The sequence below is a fragment of the Amblyomma americanum genome, chromosome 7 (genome assembly GCF_052857255.1).
Source record: "Amblyomma americanum isolate KBUSLIRL-KWMA chromosome 7, ASM5285725v1, whole genome shotgun sequence".
Taxonomy (NCBI): domain Eukaryota; kingdom Metazoa; phylum Arthropoda; class Arachnida; order Ixodida; family Ixodidae; genus Amblyomma; species Amblyomma americanum.
The window spans coordinates 94,964,003-94,991,238 of NC_135503.1; the positions used below are offsets into that span (position 1 = coordinate 94,964,003).

Below are 27,236 nucleotides of genomic sequence, written 5' to 3' on the forward strand. Positions count from 1 at the left end.
TTATTTAAATAAACTGTGAAAAGAAATGACAAAATAATGCTTATATAGCACGCTTTTATTGTGTTTGCAGGCCACCAAAACCGGTTGCAGGCGCATATCTTTTGTCCCCAACATTGGTTTTCGCAGCGGTGGGAAACGCGGAGCGGCGATGCATGTGAAACGATAGCTCGCGAACCGCTTCGCAGCGCCGCGCCGCTGTTCGCTCTGTTCGCCAATTCGCTTGCATGTGAACCACCCTTATCACCCGAACCGCGCGTCGTATGCGCAGTATTGCGTATAAAAGGCGGATATGTAATGGGCGGCTGCATCACAACGTTTGACATGGATGCAGAGAAGGAGAGTCTCGCTGCTGTTAAACGGCAGAATAGACACGAGAAGATAACTGTTTCAATCCTGAGGTTGTCGCCTCGCACTTGGCTACCCAACAGAGAGAGAATTAACGTGAGATCTAAGGAGACGCCCGAAGACAGAGAGGAACGGCTTGCCAAACGGAGATGACAGACTGCTGAGCGTAGTAGACGGCGCACAGCCGCCGAGGTGAAGCCCAATGTCTCTCACTGATAAGCAAACAATGACCACAACAAGCTCAGCCAGGGAGACGTATCTCTCGATAAGGAAAACCTGACATAGCCTAGCTAAGCCCCTGCCAATTTTTTCTCCGGCAGTTGCTCAGTCCGCCGCCATTTTTGGCGCGACGACCCCACAGGTTGCTCCCCCAGCCTGCATCTGCGGCTGCGGGGCGGCGTTCGCCAGGTAACGCGCTGTCTCCCGCTTGTTTATGTTTAGCGCAGCACCAAAATCAAAGAAAGCAAGAAGCATGTGCTTATTCTGCGTGCCCTTAATGTATTAAGGCAGCCTTTAATGGCTCACCGTTGTCCGTCCGTCCGCGAAATCTGCCACACTATAGCTGTCCATCAAACGCGGTTCTCGTGTCCAGGAAGGGTGCTGCCTAAGCGCTCTTTGTAGTATTTAATCAACATCTTCACCACACATCAGTGACACAAGCAGCGACACTGCGCTAAAGGCTTTCACCTCACCGCACTTTAGGTCAGCAAAGTGCCCCTCTGAATTTTTCCACATGTGCGCAGATCTTTCAGTGATAAGAATGTGCTCGATGAAAACATTTAAAAGGAGGAATCACTCTGATAATCCTCAGAACTTGGTCGAGATTTTGTGGTTTGAAATCAAGAATAACGTGCTGTGACATTCCTTGTGTGTGCTACGAGGTTCCGCGTTGGACGGCGCGGCGTAGACGGAGACCCAGATGACAGCAGCATCATCAATTACCCAGCCATGCTCTTTGAGTGACGACCAAAACGAAGGGGTTTAAGCCCAACCGGACCCAACCGGACCCGCCGCCGCCGCCGCGGGGAAACGGGCTTTATCCTCCCCAATTGGCGTGGCGGTTCCAGGGGCGGCCCTCCCGAGCACATTCCAGGACAAGGGAACTGTCAGCGGGCCAGAGCGCGCCTTACCTTGAGTAGCGAGTGTCAGTTGATGGATGGAGAATGGAGGCCGGTGACCCGCGGGAACTGTCAGCGGGCCAGAGCGCGCCTTACCACAGCCGACGCTATGCGCTACCTCGAAGACAACCTTCTTTCCCTCGGACTCAACACGTGAGGGGGGCGAGACCATAGTGCGGTGGTATGTTTGTGCGCCCAAGTGAAAGCCCTAGCCCCCCTCCTTCCCCTCCGGCGTGGGCGTCCTCACCCTAGGGAGTGTGGAGAAGAGGAGATAAAAATCGACAAGCAGTACGGAAGAAGGACGCTCAGGACGACATCGTTCGCCAAGAGGGCCTTCAGCGCCGAAACCCGACGGCGTGCAGCTACCACCAGCAACCGCTCGAGCCCAACTCCGGAGCCACTCCATCACCCCCATGAAGTCGTCGGCACGTAAGCTCGGACGCCCCAGCCTCTGAATCTTAATCATGTATAATTATTGAATATATCTGTTTGTTTAAACTCAGCCATACGGTGTCTCTTTGCCTCTCCGTCCCGTGTGGACCTGCGCATTATGGGGGTCATCACACTGGTGTCAGAAGTGGGGTCTCAAAAGCAAATGTCCTCTGAATGCTGCGACATTCATGACTTCAAAATTGTAATCAAAAGGGAATCACGGGACTGATTGTGGGACTTTTTCCCCCATTTGAGAGGCTTGAGGCACCGGAGGGCTTGAAAAAAAAAAATGTCTTAATCTGAGGGAGCTCCCACTCCACAGCCGTCGCTCGGAGCAAGCATGCTGCCATTAGGAAGCGTCATTCCGACGTTTACGGGAGATAAGACAGGGGTTCCAATCTGCGATTTCTTTTCCATGCTAGAAGAGATTGGGAAAATGGGGGGATGGTCCGATGCTCAAATGCTGGGAATGGCGAGGTGTAAGATGGCAGGAGCTGCTCATGATTTTGCATGGCGAGACGAAAAAGTAAAATCCATAAAATCATTTGCGGAATTTAAGAAGCTCGCGTTTGAGCATTTCGACACTGAACCACGTCACGTGCGGGTACAGAGGTTCCGTGACGCCGGACAGATGGTAGGGGAGGACGTGCGAACGTTTGCGTCGTGGCTTCAGCGCTTAGCGCGCGATACGTTAAGCAGGGAGGAGGAAGGAGACCAGCTAAAGAAGAAATACGCGGAGGATATACTTGAAGAGGAAATGACCGCTTTGTTCGTGGCTGCTCTGCAAGACCCCGTGCGCCGGTTCGTGCTCTCGCGCAAGCCGAGCAATTTCGACCAAGCCGTGGAGGCCGCATTGGATGAGGAACGAAATGAGGCGTTAACGACAGCCGCAGCGAGAGTACGCGTCATAGAGAGAGCGGTGCTCAACCCTGAGGTTGCTCTCTTGACAGAGCGATTAGATCGCTTAGAACAGCTGCTATCTCAGCAGGTAGTACGCCAGGTTGAAGCGCGCGCTCAACAGCGCTCATTCGCTGGAAACCGGAGACCGCCACAAAGCTACAGGCGCGGTATGCGAGATTTTGAAGAAATCGTATGCTTCGCTTGCCAGGGTCGCGGACACATCGCCAGGTTCTGCCAAAACGTGCGTCGTGGGGAGCCACAAAGAGAAGCAGGCGAGACACGCCCTAAGCAAGCCTACAGCGGGGCTCCAGATACCGAGACAAAAAACTAGTTAGTCCTCCCCAGCCTGAGGAGCGTGGGGAGGGAGCAGTGGATGATGAGGTGGTGGTAGTTTGTGTGGCCGACGAGGCATGCCCTGTTGTGCGTTGCAAGTTAAATGGTTGCTGCATGGAATTGTTGATAGATACGGGGTCAAAGGTGACATTGCTTAAGGAGAGCAGTTTTAACACGCTTCGAAGGAAGGGGGACCGCGAGGTGTTGGAAGCGTCTGGTGGTATGGCAACCAAATTTGTAGGCATAACGGGGGATCCTCTTGGCATAAGTGGACTCTACCGGTTACACTTCTCTCTCGGCGGAATTGCATTGGAGCACCCCTGCTACGTATGCCCGGACACGGTGTCTCTGCCAAACGGAGTGTCAGGTATATTAGGGCAGGATGTTTTGAGAAAAGGGAAGGTAGTAGTCTCATTCTCTGAGGAAGAGGTTAATGCGGGCGGCTCAAAAGTTCCGTTTTTGAACAGGAGAGGGGCTGAGATTCGCATTACTGATATTGACACCTGTCAAACAGTGAGATCATTGGAGAAGGTATATTCGCGGGTTGCCGTCAGGCTGGTCGAGGAGGCGGTCGTCCTTCCTTGGTCGGAGCACATTTTGTACGCGTTTGTGCCTTCAGATGTAGAGAGCGGCGCCGTGGGAGTGCTTGAGCCGGTCGACTCTCTCAGCAATGGCCTGAAGGCAGCCGCGTGCCTCGTGACAGTTAATGACGCCCACAGAGTGCCCCTACGGGTGGTTAACTGTAGCCAGCAGCCACTGAGCCTTCCCAAGAACAAAACATTGGCATTCTTCACCTCTGCGATAGAGAAACCTGAGCCCACCGATACGGTACTCGCCACTGTAGAGCATGCTAGTCCTTCGGCTGCTCCAAAGGTGTCGTTCGATCTTTCTCACGTAAAATCCAGGGAGAGGGAGGCTCTGGCTGGTTTGCTAAACGACTACTCGGAGGTATTCGCCGCGTCCAACCTGGATTTGGGCTGCTGTGGCGTTATAAAGCACAGGATAGAAACCGGCACTTCATCGCCCGTTTACCAGCGTGCGTACAGGATTCCTTACTCCCAACGTGAGGAGATGGAGCGGCAGGTGCAGGACCTGATTGATCGCGGCATTGTCGAACACTCAAAGTCACCCTGGGGAGCACCAGCACTATTGGTGGAAAAGCCAGATGGCTCGTATCGATTGGTAGTGGACTACCGCAAACTAAATGCCGTAACTCGCATCGATCCATACCCCATCCCCAATATACAGGAGACGCTTTCTCAGCTGGGCTCTGCCAGGTACTTCACGGTAGTGGACATGGCGGCGGGATTCTGGCAGATAGCAATGGATCCGGCAGATGCCGAGAAAACGGCATTCAACACGCCCTCAGGGCACTATGAATGGAAAAGAATGCCGATGGGTCTGGCCAACAGCCCTGCTGTCTGGCAGAGAACCGCTGATGTTATCCTGGCAGGCCTTCTGGGGAGGCTGTGCTTCGTGTATATGGATGACATAATCGTATACAGTGACAGTTTTGAGAACCATTTGCGCAATATTGAGCAGGTTTTGGTGCGACTAAGAGGAGCGGGTCTCAAGCTGAAGCCCTCTAAGTGCCAATTCCTCAAAAACGAGGTGAAATACCTAGGGCACGTTGTTTCAGCTGACGGCGTGCGACCGGACCCTGAGAAACTAAGGTGTGTCTCGGATTTTCCATCCCCGACTAGCGTCCGCCAGGTCCGGCAGTTTCTCGGCCTGATCGGTTACTACCGAAGGCACATAGAGGAGTTCGCCAAGCTCGCTAAGCCGTTCACCGCCTTAACAGCCAAAAATGTCGCCTTTCGCTGGGACGAAAACGCGGAGGATGCTTTTGGGGCCCTGAAAAGGAAGCTAATGAGTGCACCGCTGTTGCGCCACCCGGATTTTAATTTGCCCTTCGTTATGGCCACAGATGCGTCAAAGTTCGCAGTTGGTGCCGTGCTATCTCAGGTTATCGAGGGCAAAGAACATCCCATTGCTTTTGCTAGCCGACAGCTGAGCCCCACAGAGCAAAAGTACGGAGCTACGGAAAGGGAGTGCCTCGCCGTTGTCTGGGCAGTAAAGCACTTCAGATGCTACCTTTACGGCCGCAAATTCAAGCTAGTCACAGACTGCCATCCTCTGAAATGGGTGATGAGTGTCAGGGACCCTAGCTCGCGACTCGCTAGATGGAATCTACACCTGCAGGAATACTGCTTTGAAGTTGAGCACAAGTCAGGAAAGACACATCTGAATGCTGATGCACTCAGCCGCACAGCTGCCGTAGCAGCTATAATTGAGTTTGTCCCCGTAGTCGACCCCGCCGAATTACGCACAGAGCAGTGCAAAGATCCTGACCTGAAGCGAATAATCGAAAGCTTACAGGGCGCACCGTCTCACCCCGAACAGCTAGGTTATTTCATTGGCAAAGACGGCACCCTGTGTCGGCGCACGAGGCCAACCAGGAAAGGGAGACCAGAGAAAACCGCTTGGGAGAGAGTCGTCATACCTCGGTCGTGGACAGAAAGGGTTCTTCGCGCGTTTCACGATGCGCCATGCGCCGGTCATTTTGGCGTAGCGAAGACACGCAGGCGTGTGGAGCGTTTGTACTTTTGGAGTGGCATGCGACAGGATGTTAGAGACTACTGTGCGAAGTGTCATTCCTGTCTCGAAAGAAAAACACCCAAGGGACGAAGACCAGCTCCAATTCAGCCGTTCCCTGAGGTTTCGGCTCCCTTCGAGCGGACAGGTATGGACATAATGGGCCCATTGCCCACGACCACTTCCGGAAACAAGTACATTTTAGTATTTGTCGACCACCTTTCAAAATACGCGGAAGCGGTAGCACTCCCAGATCAGAAGGCAGACACGGTTGCAAGAGCATTTGTCGAACAGATCGTGCTCCGACATGGACCCGCGAGGCAACTCTTGACAGATCGGGGAACGAACTTCGTGTCGCAGCTAATGAGGAGAGTTTGCGAGCTGCTTAAGATCGCTAAGAAGCAGACAACACCGTACCATCCGGCTTGCAACGGCGCGGTGGAGCGACTGAACCAAACCGTGGCCGGGTTCCTGTCGCATTTTGTTTCGCGCGACCAGCGGGACTGGGACTTGTGGCTCCCGTATGCAATGTTTGCCTACAATTCTGCAGCACACGAGAGCACGGGCGAATCGCCATTCTTTCTTCTCTACGGCCGAGACCCGGACCAGCCTAGTGAAGTGCCAGAGGGCCCCCGTCGTGTCCCATACGCTTCACTGGACGACTATAAGGTTGAGCTAGAATCGCGCTTGCAAGTGGCGAGGGACATCGCAAAGGAGGCCTTAAAGAAAGCGGCGAAGCGCAGGAAGGAGGTGCACGATCGCAGTGCTAGAGACGCGCCGTTTAATGTGGGGGACAGCGTGTACATTGAAAACTGCCAAAGGCAGATTGGGCTAGCTCGTAAGTTCCAGACGAAGTGGAGAGGACCGTGCGAGGTTGTCGAGAAGCTTTCTCCGGTAAACTTCAGAGTCCGAGACGTGAACCGGCGCTTGATAAGGATACACGCAAATCGCCTCAAGTCGGCACCGGTTCAGTATTCACGAAATGAGGAAAGGGAAAGCGCGGATTTTGATGGGGACAGAAGTGAAGCGGAGCGCGCAGATAGTTCGCAAGAAACGCCCTCTTCTGCATTTGTTCGGCAGGCGCCACAGGTGACGGCCGGAATGCCACCGGATTTACTTCATGCATTGCTAGAAGAAGAAGCGCGCGAGGTTGCCGCGCAGATAACGCCAGGAGAGGCTCCTGCCACGAGCCCTCGCGAGTCCCAAAGCAGACAAAGGGTCACAGACTTACTTAGTATCACTCATGAAGGCCGATATCCGCTGCGAAATCGGAAAGTTAAGTCGGACTAATGGCGTAAACAGAGCGGAGTTTTGAACTGGTTAGAATTGTGTAATGCCACAGCTCATAACATTGCTATGTGCTTATGTGTTAAGTTATCGGAGTTGGTAGTTAAACCTTTCTGTCATTAAGTAACACCTCCACAGGAGAGCATGCGGAGCGCATGCAGAACCTTCCCTACTTCCTTTCGTTATCTATATTTTTGTCTGTGCCGTGATCGTGCTAGAAGTGGGAGCTCCTTTGTAACTGTGGTAAATTTATTTCGTCCAGTTTGGACTAGAAAGGAGAGGCTTGGGTGCTGAGTTTCATGTTTATCTGTAAAAGAAGATCAGTGCTGCCCCTGGAGACGCCAGTTATGATAGCGGAGGCATATGGTGTTGTGCAGTGGTGTTGAGTGCAGCGAAAAGTGTTTTGTCGGACGCACTGTGCGAGGCGATTCAGAAAGACAAGGGGAGCTGCGTGGACTCAAATGTTCGGAGAACATTCTTCTGGAGGGTGAGCGAGTGTGACATTCCTTGTGTGTGCTACGAGGTTCCGCGTTCGACGGCGCGGCGTAGACGGAGACCCAGATGACAGCAGCATCATCAATTACCCAGCCATGCTCTTTGAGTGACGACCAGAACGAAGGGGTTTAAGCCCAACCGTACCCAACCGGACCCGCCGCCGCCGCCGCGGGGAAACGGGCTTTATCCTCCCCAATTGGCGTGGCGGTTCCAGGGGCGGCCCTCCCGAGCACATTCCAGGACAAGGGAACTGTCAGCGGGCCAGAGCGCGCCTTACATTGAGTAACGAGTGTCAGTTGATGGATGGAGAATGGAGGCCGGTGACCCGCGGGAACTGTCAGCGGGCCAGAGCGCGCCTTACCACAGCCGACGCTATGCGCTACCTCGAAGACAACCTTCTTTCCCTCGGACTCAACACGTGAGGGGGGCGAGACCATAGTGCGGTGGTATGTTTGTGCGCCCAAGTGAAAGCCCTAGCCCCCCTCCTTCCCCTCCGGCGTGGGCGTCCTCACCCTAGGGAGTGTGGAGAAGAGGAGATAAAAACCGACAAGCAGTACGGAAGAAGGACGCTCAGGACGACATCGTTCGCCAAGGGGGCCTTCAGCGCCGAAACCCGACGGCGTGCAGCTACCACCAGCAACCGCTCGAGCCCAACTCCGGAGCCACTCCATCGCCCCCATGAAGTCGTCGGCACGTAAGCTCGGACGCCCCAGCCTCTGAATCTTAATCATGTATAATTATTGAATATATCTGTTTGTTTAAACTCAGCCATACGGTGTCTCTTTGCCTCTCCGTCCCGTGTGGACCTGCGCATTATGGGGGTCATCACAGTGCTATGATCAATTTCTCGCACGTCTCACGGTTCGTGATGAACTGAAAAGATAAGGCCGAGGGGAAGGGAATGAAAACTCTGCGAGTAAAATTTTACGGTTCCTCCCGTAAAAATATACTACCGGGGATACAAGCCTCCACGACGTGTGTGTGGTAGTAAATCCGACAGCGACGTTATAAGCTGGACGATACTTTTAGAGTTCAAATTGAGACTCACGTACACTAACATTCAAGTGTGAAGCAAATTGATCGCTCGGATATGTATAGGGTAATTAATTACGCCGCTATCGTTTTTCGTGCGTCCTGAATATTTCCGCCCTCTATACGTCCCAACTTCCTTAAACGAGTGACCCGTATCGATAGTTCAAAATAACACTTACGAACAATGTGTTAGAAAGTGTCAAGAAGAATTGTAGTGTATTATTCTCAGCTCAAACCAGCTGGCACGCGGTCTTATAGTGCTCGGCCTTTATCCCTCATTGTTGCCGCGCTCAAGTCACCCTTGGGTTTTCGAAATTGTCCTAAACGCAATAGGCGTCGTAAGTTCTAAGCTCACAGTAACCTTTAAATTTTCAAGTCCCAAAAGCTACTGTCCTTCTCCTTTCTGATCTTAGTTAACCGTTTAAAGTACTTCCTGTTATCGCCGCCGGACTGCATTATTTGAGGCCATGAGTTGGCCCAATAAACAGGTTTCGAGTTGGGCGCAAGCTTGCTTGTTGTCATTGTGGCCTTATATTAACCTCAACATTAAATAACAGAAGCAAACGGTAAAAGTTGCGTGTGCTGGCACAGATATTGATGCCTACTGAGTACTACAAGTTCAGAAACTGTGTATAATCGGTGACTTAAGCGACCATTATGGGATCACTTTTTTTACTCTCGAGGTATATTCAAACTGGGCAATGTCCTCAAGCTACCTATGAAATATTTTGTTTATTTTTTTTACAAAAGAAGGGTTGAAATTTTGCTCAGTCATGCAGTTGAATGTCCGATGCAACCTATTTTCTTAAATTCAGGTATCTAACTCCGCAACTCTCGCATTCGAGGTGCATGCTGAACCACTTGGCCACTGCAGTGGTGGCCAAGTGGTTGAGCATCCTCCTCGCATGCGGGAGATGCCAGGTTCGATCCTCAGTGCCGCCGTGTACCAACCGGTGATACAATGCGTACAAGCTTTCCCCTGGTCTGGTGCTCGGCTTCTTTAGGATGAAATATCTGGGAAATGGGTCTTTGACCCCACCGTTAGAAATGGAAAATACCTTGTGCCATGGCGCTCTTTGGCCGCAGATGCCCTTGCTCCATAAAAACCCATAATATTCAAATTCAGGTTCTTTTGTTAACATGTAAGCATCACAAATCTTAATTTTCAGTTCCTTTCATTGTAAGCTAAGACACCCAGTATAACGGATTTCTTTAAGGTTTAATAGAGTTACGTTATGGTGCGGAAAAAATGCTCTTTAGGGTATTACTTCGTTTTCTGAGCGTTATAACTTAAGTTCAATTTCTCGGGTCATTATTGAAAGCCATAAAGGTGCCAGGAGAATGCATTATGGAAAAATGGCATTCATCTCCTCTCAGATGAGTGCTCGCTTGTGCAGGCCGATTTTATTGAGACACAACGGCATTCCGAACTGACTGACTTGCTGGAAGTTAGTGCCGGCAGTTACAGTCAAGAACAGAAACATTTTGCGTTGCCATCGAGTGGGACGAGTGGTCGAAAGATGCCGCCGAACTTCAAGATGTCTCTCCAAGAGCAGCCGTTCTGTGCCTCTTTGACATCGCCCGCGTGCAACATGCTATCATCCCACCGCGCTACTGTTGGCAGTGTTGGGTTATGTCTTTACCCGTTCCTTTCGCGAAATACATGATGAGCATTGCTGAGGAGCCCCACGAATTCTTGCCAATGTCTCTGTTGTCCAAAACTACATCAGCTTCCCTTGAAATTTCAGCAGTTGTATTTACGCTGCAGAATCCTTTACTCTTTGAAAACTACCATTCATAACATTCACGTCGCATATCATCCTGCACACTCATAATAAGTGCCTGACGGTAATAATAAGGGCCGAACTGGAAGTGAGCGCGCGTTCTCCTTCCTCGTGAACTGCGGTAGCAGTGGCGGAGCGGGGGGGGGGGGCAGTGGCGACACCACCGAGATGCGGCGGAAGGCGGGAACAGACCCCACTGCGAAAGACATAATAAGACAGCGCGCTACCCTGCATACCAGGCCGACAACCAGGCAGACCTCTCCTGTTCCATTAAAGTTCTTCTCCTCCTCTTTCTCCCTCCAAACCGGCAGTGGCTCTATTAGTTTTTATTTTGTTCTTAAATAAACCACGTCAGCCTATTCAGTATGTTTGCTTCATAACCGCAGTCATTTTGTTTTTTTCTGATGGCTCTAACTCAGCGATTACTAACGTCTTAGCTGATGTGCCACAAGGATCTGAGCATTGTCATCTCTTGCTCCATATATAGATGGTGTTTCACCATAGATTTTACACAGAATAAAAAAATAGGCTTTTTGAGTTAGGCTAGTGCTTTTTGAGGCATAGTATTTTCAGCGGTGCCGTACATCAGAATGCAGGTAAGATGAGCTAACTAGGAAGCTGGCTAACCAATATTGAATTGTTAACTTTTTATGTATCACTGTTAGTCTCCTTAATTATTGAGAGGCATCTGCCCACGTTAAGTAAAAATCATATCGAATTTTAGAATTTCAAAAAACCGCGATTACTCTATATAGGCGTTGTGGTCCAACGAATTCTGGCTATTTCGAGGAGTTGCGTGCACTGGACAGGATGCTTTGCCTGCAAGCTTCTGGAAAGCGCATGTATTTTGGCGAGACGTAGCCAAAATTTTGGGCCACAGCACCGAGGTTAACCGCGTTTTGGGAATTCTGAAATATGATATGGATATTGCTTAGGGTGGCCTACATGCCTCTCAATAATTAGGAAGCCTAACAGCGGTAGTTAAGAAGTTAACTGTTTAATATTAGTTGTTTAGCCTCCTGTTAGCACACCTTAACTGTATTCTGATGTACAACCCCGTTTACAATGTTATGCAGAAAAAATGGGCTGTATTCCGAATCTGTGTCATAATAAAAAGCGTCATAATCTGCCACAACGGGCACACCTGATTGGCCGAAACGCCGGAAGCGGATGTGGTGGGTGGGATGCAGCGAAAAGGGTTGAAGAAACCGGACGGTGACGTCGAACACATAGCGTACGCAGCAGATGCCCGACAGCCAACATTGCGGCGCGCTCTGAAGTGGAGCCTCTCGCTTCGAAGTGAACTCGTTAAAGGCACACTGAGGAGAAATTGAAGTTGGCTTGTATCGATAGAATACCAGCTCCTGATCACAAAAACGCCGCTCTTACTGAAAACAAAGCTCTTGTAAGGTAGAAAATAGCAAGAACCAAAATACAGGTATCGCCGCCACAGGCCAATCTCGCAAGTACAAGCGTGGTGACGCCGTAGGACAAGAGACGCCACCTTGGAATAATTTTCCGTCCTACATGGTTGTGCGAATTTCTGAGGCTGACAAAGGTAGGTTGCGCGGTTCAATACTGAAGGAAGTTTTGTTTTAAAACCGATAGTGCACTTTTATAACACAAGGGAGGCAGACAAAAGACAACCTGAATGTTGGAAGCAAAGAAAACCGATGCTTAGCGGCGCCACAGGCGGCCAGGAGAGTTTCGATTTTTTATGACGCTTCGCGTCTATGAGCTTTGCGTGCCCCGTGGTTTTGTTTTTGACGCGCCTCGATTTACAAGCGCCGAGCAGCAGAGGAACTCCAAGTGCCGCTTCAAGTGCTTGTTAACCTTTGAAGGAGCCTGTTAAGGCTTGTCAGATGGTCTCCACGGTCGATGAAAAACTATGATGGCACGATGGTCGGTGATCGTACAAGGCAGCACTTGTGTATTCGCACGCTCGCGCGACGAAACATTACCGGTTGTGCCAGTCAGCTTCAAACCACTTACCGGAAATCGTTCATTAGGGACGGGATACAAGACACAAGGCAGTTCAGAAAAATTGCTGATGGCCTAGCTCTGTTAGACCAGGATATACCTAGCGAAAGCGCGGAGATTTCTGCATCAGAAGAGTGCATTCACTAGATGCGCCTTTACTGATGGATGTAACTTGTTCCGTCGTGGCGGAGTGGCAGCGTCTCAGCCTCAAACGCCAAAGGCCCTATTTCGACTGCGAGCCTCGGCACAGGATTTTTTTTTTATTCAGTGAGTGAGTGGGAGGGAGGTTCCAGTGGCTTCCATGGATGCCGCCACCGAATATGTTGTTAGCGGTTAAGCGCAGGCTCTGTTAAGGCGCGTGTATGCTCCGGCGTAACGCGCGCGCGCTGCACGGCGACGTCACATCAGCCAAAGCGAGACCCTCTATACTCCCACTGCGCTTGACCGCCGACGCGTTCGGCGGCTTCGGCGCACTCTGACCGCACTGGCGGGGAGACTTGGAGCAGGCCTCTATTTGGCGCCGAGTGCGCCAGCTCGGCTAATTTAATGCATTCGCAGTACATATCTGAAGGTACATGCAAGTGGGCGAGAGAGCCCGATCCAGTGGATCGGCCCGTCGGATCTTGCGGAAGCCGTTGAAGCGTCGTGCGCCGGCTTTAGTTTCAAGCCGCCAACATTAAACGCGACCGCCCTTAAGCACCCATCAGTTTTTTGTGGGAAAAAAATAAATAAATAACTTGGCCCTTGCAACCGTGGGAGACCTCGACGCCGCCTGCTGCGCCGTGCAACCACGCCGTTCAAGGAATCACAATCCGTTGGCCCCATAGTCCCGGCCAGCCTCTGATGGGCGCAAGGCGCCGGCCTTGTCCTGGCTCCTCGCGACTCCCCGAACTGGGATTAAGATATTTAGTTTGCGACAGCTGCTCACTGAGGAAGGGGGAAAAGATAAGATCCGCCGGCGCCTAACCTAACCGTGCTCCCTCAAAAACATCGCACGCTCTCTGGGGCTGAGGTCGCTGAAATGCAGGCCGGAGTTCTTGCGAGAACTACGTCGTCGGGTTCGGGAACGGGATCCATCGTAACGCTGGCAAGACGCCGGTGCAAACGTAAACGAAGCGACGGTAGCGACCCGCGATAGATGCCTTCAACGTGCGGCGGCGGTGACATTTCGGCAGCTGCTAGACCGCATCGCTAGCCACCAGAAATCACGGAGTCTCCGTTTACGTCACGTTTCACGCCACTCAGTCCTGGGACGTCATAAGAGTTCTGCGTGACGTCATAAGAGTTGTCGGGTTTGAATCGGAGCGGCGGGAAAAACTTTTCCAACTTCGAATCGAAATTTATTTGAAACAAAGGCATATTTCGCTCCCGCACAAGCGGCAACAAACCCACGAAATGCCGAACTATCAGATTTTGCTAACAAAAAAAAATTGATAGGGTTCTCCTCAGTGTCCGTTTAATGTTACCGCGCTTTTTGGCCCGTGAACTGGCTATAAACTGGGTACGGGACTTTCGTTTCGTCTTTTCTTGCCTATAACAAATTGTATGGACAATAAATTCGGCCTGTTTTTTATTTCGTCGGACGATTAAGTAGATCCTAGGTCTAACGAGCACCGGTTTGTTGCAGAAATTGTTCTCTTTATTCAAACTGGATGGCGCTACTATCACCGAGTTCTCTCGTCTGCGTGTGTTGAATGATTTAACATAAAGCAGAATGACCTGCAAAATATTTGCGTTTATTGCGCGCAAACGTGCATTTCCTATTCTACAGGTCTCCCTTAGCTGTTGAAGCGTACTTCATCCTGACCGTATGTAATGTATGCCAGCGTGAAACCGCTCATGTGCACGGATGGTCAGTCGCCAGCGACGCGTTGCTACACCAAAGCGTTTGACATGCCACAGGTGGTTTCTGGTGCTCCTTACGGTTCTTGAAAGCCGCGATGGTGTTGCTCTGCATCAATGAGCTCGCGAGTCAGCTTGCAAGTTAGTTTTAAGGATTTAACGGGCACGCGTGCGCTTCGTACCATGGTGAACCTATGAAAACTTCGTCTGCGAAGTCTCCCAACGCATATATAAAGAGAAAAACAGTACGAAGATTTTTTAACTCATCCCGTTTATTTATTGGCAGTGCCTGCATAAAGTGACTGAAACAGCGGAAAGTACCGTCTGCACGACCGTCCGATAACAGCACGAATTTACATTCAGCTATGTTGCAGACGGAAAGTCGTCACTGCGCCTTGGTTCAGCCAGGCACGGAGCGCACATTGTGCAGCGAGTGAGTGCATGCTGCAAATCTTCCTCTCCGTTCCCTTTTCCTCGAGATAAATGTAAAACGCCGTGTTGTGCGAACAAGCTACAGCTTCCTTTTATTTACCATCGGCGATCGACGGCTGTAGAGGCCGCTTTCTGTCACTGAAAAGCCACGCGTGGTTGCATACAATATTTTCTTGTTTAACTACACCTCCGGCCTTTACGGTGCAGAAAAGAGTGCCTGAACTATATTGTTTGTAATTGCTGAGGTTAATTGGGTAAATAAAACAGCTTTGATATTAATCCTTTAAAGTGGAATCCGATGCGCAACCAAACTTGTGGCTGAATGTTTCTTCTGTCGCATTGGTCGCGTTCTTTTTCTCGGCAAAGAGCAAAAGCGCCGCTGAACGTTTGGCTGCGGCAAACGCAACGCAGTGACTTCCTGCCGCTGCTAACAGTCGCAAGCGAACCGACATCCGCTTCCGGTTTTTTCGACCAATCAGGTGTGGCCGCTGCGGCAGGTTGTGACGCTTTCTATTATGACACAAACTCGAAATACGGCCCCAGCTCTCTCCTAACTCAAAAAACGATTATTTGAAAACAGTGTAAAATTGTAAGTTAAACGCTCTGTATATTATTCGAAAGCCTTTTAGTAAGTCGACTGACGTTCATCTTTGTTTTTCACTCAACAAGCAGTGATAATGACTTTACAACCCTGTCGCTGTGCTATCCACCACGGTGGCCCAGCGGTTATGGTGCTCGGCTGCTGATCCGAAAGACGCGGGTTCAATGCGCGGCGCGACGTTCGCATTTCGATGGAAGAGAAATGTTAGAGGCCCATGTGCAGAGCGATGTCAGTGCACTCTTGAAACTTCGTTTTCTTAACGTGACAGATTTTTAAGTCCTCTGCGCGAGACAAAACCCTGGCACCCGTCACTCGTTTAGCGCCGGAGGCGGCTCCCCCCCCCCCCCCCCCACGCCTCCCCGCCCCCTCCCCTCCGTTGGCAGGTGCTTGGGAACTCAGGGGAGAGAGACCAAAGGCCGAGGTTGGAAGAGACCTCCTCCGTTTGAAGTGGCAAGGCAAAGCGGCAGAATGAGCGGAGAGGCCCAGTGTAATTTTCGGAACTCTTGTTTCCTTCCTTACGAACAGTTAGATTGTTTCTTGTTTCTTGAATTAAACCAAGTTGACTAAAACGACAACAGTCAGCTGTCATCAACAAAGAACTAAATCAGGTGGCTACTACATGCACGTTAAAGAACCCCACGTGATCGAAATTATCCCGGGCCCTCAACTACGGTGTCCCACATAGCTTGAGTCGCTGTAGAAATTTAAACGCTATAAAACCAAAACCATGTTGCTGCTTTCTCTGTCTGGTGGCAACTGTGCCACCTATGGGGAAGGAAAGGAATTCGAATTTGCTATTCTAAAATTACCCGCGGTTCCTCTATTTGTACAAATTTTTTTTTCATGCTATCTCAGAGGGAAGTATATTAGAAAACATTCCGAGTTTTGTTACATATTTTCAAAGCAGCGTTTGAAATAAGGCCGAAGAATTTTTGAAGCTAAGAGCCCACTTGTAACTTTCATGTCGTCGCGTTCCTGAACGCGAAAATCTGCAGAAGCTTGGACAGGAAAAAAAATTTGCTTTAAACATTTTATAAAACCTAAGGTTGAGTTAATGAAACTTCTTGCTCTGACAGTACTCTTTTCATACCTAAGGAGAGACACAACTGCAAATAGTACAGGGCGCCGTATGTTACTCGCTCCGCCCGTCTGCAGAGGGACACAGGCCTCATCAGGCATTGTAGCCTTTAGCCTCTGCTCCTGCAGCAGGCCCTGTATGTTCAGAACAGATAATTGAATGAATAAATAAATAAATAAATAAATAAATAATTTGAATTACTGAATCTTTTTTACCCAGATTTATTAAATAAGACTGCATATGTTTACTTCTCCGCCGACCGCATATAAAAATGGGGGAGCTGCTAAAGAAAGCCTCCTTTATACAACTTGGTGACCCGCAACATCCACTTCAGAGAAGCTGCAGCTTCAGTTACAAAAAAAAATAAAACCTGTAACTAAATATCGTTACATTAGAGAACACCATCTGTCGAGTCTGTCTCACAGCGAGAAATTTTAAATTCGTTAGGGTCAATTAAGCGGGTAGCCTTCTTGTTTAGCTTTGAATATTTGTTGCGTTCGCTTTGCATGTTGAGTTGGCCTTACTTCTGCACTATTAAAAGGGCAGCGTTTTCGCCAGTTCGTTCCCGTGATTCCCTGGTGTTTTTTTATTCATATGAAGCTAAAACACAGCGAGGCCTCCGGCTTTGAGCAATAACTGATTAGATGACAACCGCAGCACGTGACGACCACATGCCTATACAGCACAATAGCCACAGCATTTTAAACTGGCATCAGTTTACAGCATGTAGAGTGTAGGAACAGAACATACCAGCTTTAGTTTGGCCGCGCTGAAGCCTCTGGCCAATGTGTTCCTGATACTCTTCCACTGGCAGCCGTCCACGTATATGATCGACTTGCCCAAGAAGGGGTGCATTTTTTCCACCATCATGGTGAGCTAAAGAAGGGGAGAAAGTTTTGTTTTCAGGCCCCCTTTTGTCACTTGAGGCCCCTTCATGAGGCACCTCTCTCTGTGGCAGGAATGCGTGCTAGGATAACAAACAGCATTGACAGCGAAAGGAAGAAAACACATGGCCAGTCCCCCCTCTGCGTATGTGTGATTTTATAATGCCTACAAAAACATCAACACTTCTGAAAGCCCCAAAGCAATGCGAAGCATAACTGCATTATCGATTGCTGTCCGAGATTGAGTAATATGTCGTGTTAGTTAAAAAGAAACCATGCACATCGCTGAGCGGTGCACTATGTCGTTTCATTTCCGAAGCTTGCTTAGTTGGCTCTGCAGCTCGAGGCGGTATTGCTTCCCTTTCGGTTCCTCAACACATTCCTTCAACCCCCTCCCCCATCCCCCACCCCTAAATGACTTCGGTCATTTTTTTGCTTCACGCTAACGCCAGACCGTACAAGAGTTGTGTTGGTCGCATAAAGACTGATGTTACAGTTAATCTCAAAAGTGACGATCGCACTTTGCCGTCTCTTCCCTGAAACAGTTTGTCTTGAGATCTCCACTGCTTCCGCGGTTGAAGGCTGTCAAGAAGAAGAATCAAGACGCATTCCTTGGTCGTTTCTCCTTGAAGCTCGTTCTGAACCTCAACAGTTCGAAGGTGCTCAAGATATTCTCTGGCCGTCCGCGCTAGAAGGCTTCTGTGGTCTGCTGCTCTGGTCTAGAGTCCTTGAAAGGGTATGGTGATTTGGTCGGCTTCGTTCTTTCTCTTGCTAGGCAGCGACATGAAGCGCTTTTCTGCTAAAAAAAGAAGGAAGAATAAAGAAGTTATTTTTAGAAACACTACGTCCAAAGCCGCACGCACGTAGAGTCCTGTCGGTAATGGATCGCGCTGGCAACGCCCTCCACAAGCGGCCGGGGTGAGCCGCCCGGCCATACATTGTCCAAAGCAGCACATATGTCAGGCGTGCACTACGTGGCGATCACCAAGTGGGGCGTCAGGCTCGCCTCCTCAATATATGCACAGATGTTCACTAATGTTCTCTATCGGGAGCGTGCACTGCCGCGCCGCCCGAGGAGTGCCTTGAGGTTATCCGTAATGATTTCTATTGAACTGTACTCCGCGAGCATCTCGCCACACGGCTCCGCGAAAGATGGTGGTCTCATCGCCTGGTGTCGTTCCATATGTCGCTGCGCTCGGTATCACTGGGCAGATGCTTCGCAGTAGAAACTAGGTTTTTCTTCGTTATTCGCCGCCGTCATATCCAGGTAGTTGCTTTCGCTTGGTCCCGGCGAATATCCCGGGTTTAGGCACTACCTTATATTATGCTGCGATCGTTAAAAAAGACAACTTCGTTTAGCTAACCGACGACTGACACCCCAAGGGGCGCTTAGTAGTTTCGCTTTTGAAGCTTGTTTTGCACTACTTGCCTTCCGATTAGGAAATTTTGCTTCCACCTGTAAAAACGTCAAAACCCGACGTGGCTGTGAGGTTATGTACTTGAAGAATTGTGGCATACCTCTCATTTCATGTACGTCTATTACACTTAGCTTAGAAGTTGTTTTCGCATAACAAGCGCCTTCCTCAAAAGTCTACACACTGTGTGTCACCGGTTATTGGCGTATAGCAAATCACCTCCAGTTAATTCAGCGCGATAGGCAATGGGGTATAAAACAGGTAGCTTTACAACGTTGCGTTCCACTTCTCACCACTCCACTCACCCCTCGACTCATGAAGTTCTTGAAGTGGCGTATGTTGACCGTCTCTATTAAGTCCAGGTCCATCGTCACGACAAATGGCACGTCCCCGTCATAGAAGCTGCGAGGAAATTGGAAACATCCATCACAACTGCGTCACTCGCCGCAATTGTGTGAACGACATAACTGTGGAACAAATCAGATGAGCATATGTGTTGGTTTTATATTAAAGAGCAAACTCAAGTTTCCTGAACTAAAAGAGAGGTGTGATAAGGTGTGACTGCCAAAAACTTTCTAAGTTGTCGCATGCCGACTGCTTTGTTGAGATAAAAATCCACGGCTTCCCATCGTACTCCAGGTTCCAGAAGTGGCACCTACAGCTACTCCACTCTATCACGGCCGGATAAAGTATTAATCTCACCAACCCCGCAAGAACGAAGAAAAGTAGTAGTAATGCTACTATTACTCCAATACTACTACTGCCATACTGGTACCTAACATTACCGATATTGCTGCTACCACCCGCAACGGCTGCTATCAACACCACAAAAAATTGAACTTTCCATAATTTCTATTACGTCTTAGTCGAGGTGCTTAGGCATGGCGATGTTACGAACTACTAGCCTGTCATTTATTTCAGTGACAACATTACCATCTAGCAAAAGAATAACGGTGAAGTTTTACATCCGAACATCCTCCGGCAGTGGCACGTCGCCATTTGTCTGTAAGGATGCCCCGATATCCCTATATGGTAATGCTAATAAGCGTGATCTAAACATGGCATTCGTCGCATTACTAAAGCCTAAATTCATGGCGAGAGTTTCCGCCATCTTGGAATCCTCAAACTGTTTTCTCCATGTTTCACATTGGAACGTAATGTGGTTTCTAGAAATGGCAATAGATTGGCCGATTTATTCTCGCAGAAAACTAATGACGCGCCCAAAGAGAAGAGGGCCTGCGTCCGGAGCGCAGGCAGCGAATATGTCTCCTTGGACTGCCACTCGTCCAAGTCCCGTCCGCATCTCTGGCTTAAATAGAAAGTTTGCCTCAAGCTTTTGCGGTCATTGTTGTTCTGCTCTCATTTGCCTTTCAGCGTTCACTCTTACGTGTCATGTACGCTCAAACATGACACTTCATTTTGGGTAATGCCTGTAGGACACAGGCTTTAACTTACAATTCATTCCCAAACTATTTGCTGACTATTACAACATGTGCGCATTTCCGAAACATCAGAAGTGGCCTTGTGCAGGCAATATATATAAAAAAATGGCGTTGTGGTAGAGCATCCGCTTCGCATTCAGGAGGTGCTGGACTCGATCCCCAGTACCGCCGGGTGCCCACCCATTTTTTAATAGGTACAAGGTTTCCCCCGGCCTAGCGCTCGGCTCTTCTAGGGTGAGGTGCTTGAGAAAATGGTCCTGGGCCAAACCGGTGACTTGGCCGATCAGAGATAAGCTCCACCGTCGAGCAACCTTAAATCCGGCTCGTGCGGTAGAAGCCCAATTTGTGGGCCTTTTTCAAAGGTTTGATGCAAGACCCTTTCCCAAAGCATCTCACCCCAGAAGAGCCGAGCACCTGGCCGGGGGATATCTTGTACCCGTTATAAATCCAGTGAGTACCCGACAAATTGGCTTGGTGGGTACCCTAAAAAAAGTACATTTCATGTCACTGTTGCCTAGAGCAGGCTACGGAACCTTAAACACTGTCCCTTGTTAGAGGCACTGGAAAGAGCTCCATGCAATGTTCATAGTGTGCACGCTCGTCAGCATACGCAGGGCACTCAAGCAGGATATGTTATAGAGTTTCGTTCGAGCTGCAGTTGTCACAATTCGGGCTGCTAATTTGACCGAAACGGTATCGCAAGACGTTTGTAAATGCTGCGTTGAGGCAAAGTCGGTGATAAAAGGTTTCCCGCCCGATCGAAAAACACGACAGAAATTTCTGTCGTGCGACAGAGAGACCTGTCGTGTAGTCTGTCGCAAGACTCTCGCAAGACAGAGGCTCTCGCAAGACAGAGGCGCCTGTCGTGGATTCTGTCTCGCGACAGAGGCACCTGTCGTGGGTTTTGTCTCACGACAGAGGCATCTGTCGTGGGTTCTGTCTCGCGACAGAGACGCTGTCGTGGGTTCTGTCTCGCGACAGAGACGCTGTCGTGGGTTCTGTCGCGCGTTCATCACCTATCGTGGGCTCTGTCGCACGACAGAGGTATCTGTCGTGGCTTCTGCCACGCGACAGAAGTACCTGTAGTGGCTTATACCGCGCGACGAAGCTGTCTGTCGTGGCTTCTTTCTTGCGACAGACTCCTTGCGCACCTTCTGTCGCGCGAAGAAAGCACCTGTCGTGGGTTCCAGCTTGGTGTCGCGCGACAGACTGTACTGATGCCTGTATTCATGTTGTATAGAATTTAATTGTCGACGTTACAGACACTGCATGTAGCTAGACACTAGTTTTCGAGCGACAGAAGTGTCTGTCACATCAAGAAACAATTCCTCGCGGTAAGGAATTTGCAGCATGAGCTCCATCTCCTTAGCATTTTCTAGACTATTTTTCATACTTTTTGTTCACTAATTTGGTCATCGATCTGGCCCCTTTAAACTCCTTCTAGGTCTGCAAGGCTCTGTAGGTGATGTATTCGGCAATTATTTAGTGTGAACTATCTGCGAATGTGATTCACAGATATACACGTGCACATATATATGCACATATGTAACCGTTTGGTCATACAGAATACCTCTAAGGACAAATGAAATGCAATTATAAAGGCAGCATGATGCAAGCAAACTACTTGGTGTCTGCAAGTTATTATTCATTTTGAGAATGAGCTTGTACACCACTGCATGGCAAAACTAAAACATGCTGATGTTGAAAGCACTCCAGCAGTCATGCAACAGGTTGCAATTCCACGCTGTGCTCGTGCAACTGTTACTAGAGGTTGAAGCTTATATTGCTCAGTAAAATGTGTCTACAATAAATGATCATTACAAGAAATAGGGCACTTTATTAATGCATATAAAAAATTTTCAAGAACTATATTATGAAATACATATTCTAATCACAATTAGCACGAACATATGCGAGGTGAGCTGCCAAAAACTTTCAAGCCATTTTTTACTAAAATAATAGGCAAATATTTGCACATGTATGTAAATATGTGCAGTAATTTAATTCACAAAACAACAATACGCAATCAACATAATCTAGATGGCATAGTAAAAGATGTATCAGACAATACAAGCTATGCACTGCAAGCTTCTCTAAAACCTAGAAAAGTTCCTCGCATAGAGGGCTCTTGCACTCACTGGTACACCCAGAGCTGATCAATCTTCTGCAGAAGAGCTCCAACCAACTTTATCACAATAAGTGCAGTGCAGCTTCCCTCAAATAGATATCTCATATGCTGCTGTATAGCACGGAGATACTGTGCAGGCATATTCATAATGACCCACAAACAAAAATTTTAAAATATCAACATTTGCAGTCCTCTGTAAGAGAATCAGTTTCAATGTCACATAACACAAGCAATACAGTCATGCCTTGTTACTGTGGGCACAAGATCCCAAGCAAATGCCAATGAAGCGAGCTGTCCATGAAAACAAATCGTGATGAAAACAAAGAAAAAATATTCTAGATGGCGAGGAATTCTGGGTGGGAGTCTGGATCTGTAGTGTGGGTCGACTCAGTACAGAAATTGGTAGTGATGTTTCGGCAAGCTCCAGAGCCGATATGTTTCTTCAAAAGAAAATCTTTTAGCCATTTGGGAAGCATCAGATTTCGTGAATGTTTGAATGTATCGCCGATGTTGGTGGCCTATATCCGCCGCTTCATCTGCATTTTCATTGGCTAGAATGCCACTGAAATGTTATTCGGTGGCCAGCAACAACAGCCAAATGATGTATATACCTGATGTCAAGGGAAATGGGCCGGTGTTCTTCAGCAGAATGGGCAGGATCTGCAGGGATGCTTTGGAGTCTGTAAATATAACTCATCGGTGGGGGGATTAGCACAGAATATAGGAAACAGCTTCTTTATGCCGTGAAGCTCAGCTGTCGTAGAGGATGTCTTCCGCTGCAGCCGGTAAGGAAGGGCATGGCTTCGAGAGAGCACAGAAAGGGCACAGGACGAGGTTTTGTGAGTAGTTGAACCGTCGGTGAACATGTGAGTGTGCTGCGTATATTCATCGGTTAAGTAGGCTAGTGTAGCTTGCAGTAGAGCTGGCTGTGGCATGCGAGTGTTTGCGTTCACACCTGGAATGAACTTCACCTTTAGAGGTGAGACTTCCATGGGGGAAGGAGAAAGGTAGTAGCTTCTGTGGCTGATTAATAGTGGGGAGGGGCAGGAGCTGCACACTTGGCCAAAGCCATAGTTACAGTGAGTTAGGTGGGCACTCTCTAGGAAGTGCTCCTTCCCATTTAAGATATGGCGGAGGTGGGTGCGCATAGTGTCTTGGGCAGCAATCATATCTAGTGGGAGACAGCCTGCTTCCGCTACTGTTCCTTATGCAGAGGAATACCTTGGGAGGCCAAGGCATATCCGCAAGCAGTTGGTCCACGTGGCCTCGAGAACCTTCTTGCTTGTTGGATATAATCTTTGAAGCATCGGTAGACAATAACGCAAGGTTCCTTCAACGTAGGCTTTTTCAAGCAGAACCATTGAACGGCGGTTGCTGCCCCACCGTGTTCCCGCCATAAGCATGAAAACTTGCGATGCTGCAGCGATCTTTGAAGTTTTTTATCTCAGTTGGCCACGAGACATTCCAGTCTATCTCACCACCTGGAAATCGCTGTGATCATACAGCAGGTAGTGACCGTGCCCCTAGGAGGAGCGGATATCTCGTCATCATTTTTCTTGTAAAAGCCATGTCAACACTTTTCTGGCAAGATACGAAGAACTCATTAGGCCAGGTACATCTAGGTGTGCAGTAACGCTCTCTGAAGACGTTGCTGGGTGATATAGCGTGAACGTGACGCGTTCCGGCTGCAGATGTGTGCATAAATCTTTATGCGCACTCTTGGCGGAAGGTTTCATGTTATGTGTATAAGGGTAATATTGAACAGGACCGCGTTGAGCACCGCTGCCTGAGGTACGCTTCTCTACACTGCGTGAAACAGTGTTGGGCCATCTCGGGCACTCATAAAAATTTGTCCTTATTTATATAGTGTCCAATTCATTTCTATAGCTTTCCTTTGAGGCCAAGGCTAGCCAAGGCTGCGATAATCGCATGGTGAAAAAAAGTCAAAAGCAGCCTTGATGTAAAGGAAAACAGATATCCCGGTATACTCAGCATGGAGGACCTCTTCAAGTGACGAGACGAGGGCGATGACATTATCAGTCGCAGACTTATTTCGATGAATCTCGTTCATTTCTTCGGTATTCTAATTTCGGGTTTCGAGGAACCAAGTGATGCGCTTGCAGATCATTCGCTTCATAAGATTACCTACGGAGCTCAGTAGGCCGGAAGTACGTGTAGCTTATTGGCTACCTACAAGGTTTCAAAACAGGCGAAATTTTCTCCAGCTTCCATTCTGTGGGAACCTCAACATTCATCCAGGAGGAACTGTAATATTCCAGCAGTCGAAGGCGATAAAGGAAGCAACATATTATCCACTGGTACCTTCCAGCATGAGTGCTGCCAGCCCGCTACGACCCCCTTCAACGTTGGGAGAAAGAGGGATTTCACCAGTGGACAAGGTTTCGCTTCTAATTGTTCATCAATTGTTTACCGCTCTGACCGATGGCACGAAAGACAAGCGCAATGGAATGGGTGCATGAAGGTTTTTCTACTGACAATGCTAAGTTACTCGAATGGTAACCGAACACGGCGCACTACTCATGCTTCCCTGCGGTTGAATAGACCAGGTGAAAATTGACTACAGTCGGGTAGAACTAAAGAAAGAAGCGTTAGAAGCACCTCAAAGGAGGTCCTCCAGCCAATGGCACAGACCAATTCTCACAATTCCGCGATTGATCTATTTTTGTTCTGCCACTCCCTGCCATATCACGCTGGCAGGTCCAAGGGGATTAACCACGACATCATGGGAGTCGGTCGACAGCCTTGGCGGGAAGGCCTTGTTTGAGTTGTATTTGCTGTTTCGTTATTGAGTTGTATTAGAGTATAGCTAGCTATACAGAATGCATTAGCACTTAAGCCTGCACTTAGCGATTTCGCGGATGTTTGTCTGAAGCCTTCTCTACCTTGAAGCAACCTAAAGAGGCGATCCCATCTTGCGCTGATGCAGACCTCCTTCAGTACTCCAGGAACGAGCTGTTCACGATAGGCTGTAAAAGTTTGCCTGTTTACAAATTTCGAGACTTCCCTGCCCGTTACAGGTAAAGTGGCTGGAAACCCCCTCCAACTGGTCGTAATAAAAACCTCGGTGAATTCTGGCCGGTAGGCTCCAGAAAACCTCCGGAGCTTCCATTTTAGGCTTCGTATCACAACATCGGTGTATCTTCTCAGTCAGAGAAGGTAGATATCCCCGGCAGCTTGGAGTTAAAACATTCTTATCCTGCTCGCAGGGCTGGAGATTGAGAACTCAGCTTATATTTGACACCTGAGGCGAGGATCCACCCTGTATTCTGTAGGATTGTGAAGCTATCAAATAGGTGTCACCAGTAGTAATCAGGCAAAGTAATAATAAGAATGCAAGGAGAGCTAACATTCGTAGTTTTAATGAGCGTTGATGTTTCTCTTCTCTTTGTGCAGTAGCACAGTGGTTTGGGCCAGTTGGTTGCTATCCATATTGCAGACTACATTCACAGCATAAATAAACCGCACACAGAAGACCAGGAAAAAACAATAGAGAACTGTAACACACTTCCAACTGATTATATTTGAAAAGACTCGACGTTTAAATACATTCAGATATCATGAGGTAAAATCTAATCAAATTTCTCCAAATAAGCCGTTTCATTCCCTAGCAATGGCAGTGAAGGCGTGCTGGCGCAAATGTCACCACCTTTCTTAATAAAGAAGGCTTCAATGATTTAACGCTGAGCTTGTCCTTGGCGTAACCCATAAACTGCGCCTTGTTAAACATTGGTTTACATTTGAAAGTATTGCAATGTATAGCAAGATGGCCGTTTATACCATACTTAACAAGATTTAAGTGTTCTAGCGCTCTTTCGTTAAAAAAAACACCCTGTTTGGCCAATGTACATTTTTTACACATAAGGGGAATGCTATAAACAAATTTTGTGCCTTCTGGTACCTTCTTCTGTCTTGTTTTCACTGGGCAAGTTTTTGTCATCTTGCATGGTGAAGAAAAAATAACGTTAACGTTTTATCGTCAGGCAATTTTCTTCAGGTTGTAGGACATCTTATGTAGGTACGAAATTACTTGAGTGCTTTCTTGCTTTTTTTCTTCTTCCTCCGGTTTTTAATTCTTTCTTTTCTGCATCAGGCTCTCGCAAACGGCTGAAATACAATCATAAGGTAAACCAGGAATGCGTAGCCACTTGACTTGCTGATTTACACTGTCGGTCATTTGATGTGGGCACGTTTTTTCCAAGGCGTTGTTGATGCAGTTCAATGCAATCCCACGTTTTATGATATTATAATGAGCGCTGTTAAAAGGGAGGAAGGTCTTTTCTGACCAGGGGTTATACTTCCAACAGATGTGGTTAGCTATGAAAGGAATTCTAAGATATAAAGACTGTATGGTCTTTGCGCAGAGAAATTCTTACTTGAATTTTAAACCTCCTGCTGCTGCTTTAAATGCCGTGGTAATTTCTGCAACTGCGCCTCCAAGGGATGAAATACGCCAATTGCAAATAATCACCCAGTAATCATCGACGTATCTAAAAGTTCTTTCAACATGCAGGCCATTTCGTGAATTGTGAATGCGCTAATCAACAAAACAAAGAAAGGCGTAACATAGTATAGGAGCTGCTAAAGAGCCTTTTCAAATGCCAGCCTTTCGGGTATAAAAACGACCATTAAAACTGGTGGCCGTTCTCTGAAGATAAAATTCTAAAAGCGTTAGAAAGTTATGACTATTGAAACCTGAAAATTTACGAAATGGCACTACTCCCGTCTTTTCAATGAACTGTCTCACGGGTTTAAACAATTCGTCATGTGGTGCGGAATAATAAAGTTCTTCAACGTCTACGGCGAAACCGATGATGTCAGAAGCAGTAAGGTTTAGCTCTTGGTTGAGATTTTGGACGATCTCGTGTGATCCTAAAACCAGGAAATGATCTTAAAACTTCAACCTAGTTAACTGCCTCTGTAAGTACTGTCTAACTGCAGATTGCCAAGAGTTCTTTTCTGAGACAATGACTGGAAAGGGTAAGCCACTTTTGTGTGTTTACAAGAAAATAAAGGTTCTGGGCTTCCGTTTTCAGATTTATTTTCTAGATTTGCAATGGAATCGAGAAACATTTATTGTAGGAGACGAACTGCA

At 48.4% G+C, this 27,236-nt stretch overlaps 1 protein-coding gene across 3 annotated transcripts in view; it reads right to left on the reverse strand.

Moving 5' to 3' along the window:
- The window catches only part of LOC144099419 (cytochrome P450 3A14-like), a 91,349-nt gene that overhangs the window by 35,251 nt on the left and 28,862 nt on the right, over positions 1 to 27,236 (reverse strand). For all 3 annotated transcript variants that reach the window (XM_077632711.1, XM_077632710.1, XM_077632712.1), the window contains exons 4-5: positions 18,859 to 18,955; positions 17,005 to 17,130 (exon numbers count right to left, since the gene is read on the reverse strand). In XM_077632711.1, the coding sequence (XP_077488837.1) occupies positions 17,005 to 17,130; positions 18,859 to 18,955 (223 nt within the window). The remainder of the gene's footprint in view (positions 1 to 17,004; positions 17,131 to 18,858; positions 18,956 to 27,236) is intronic.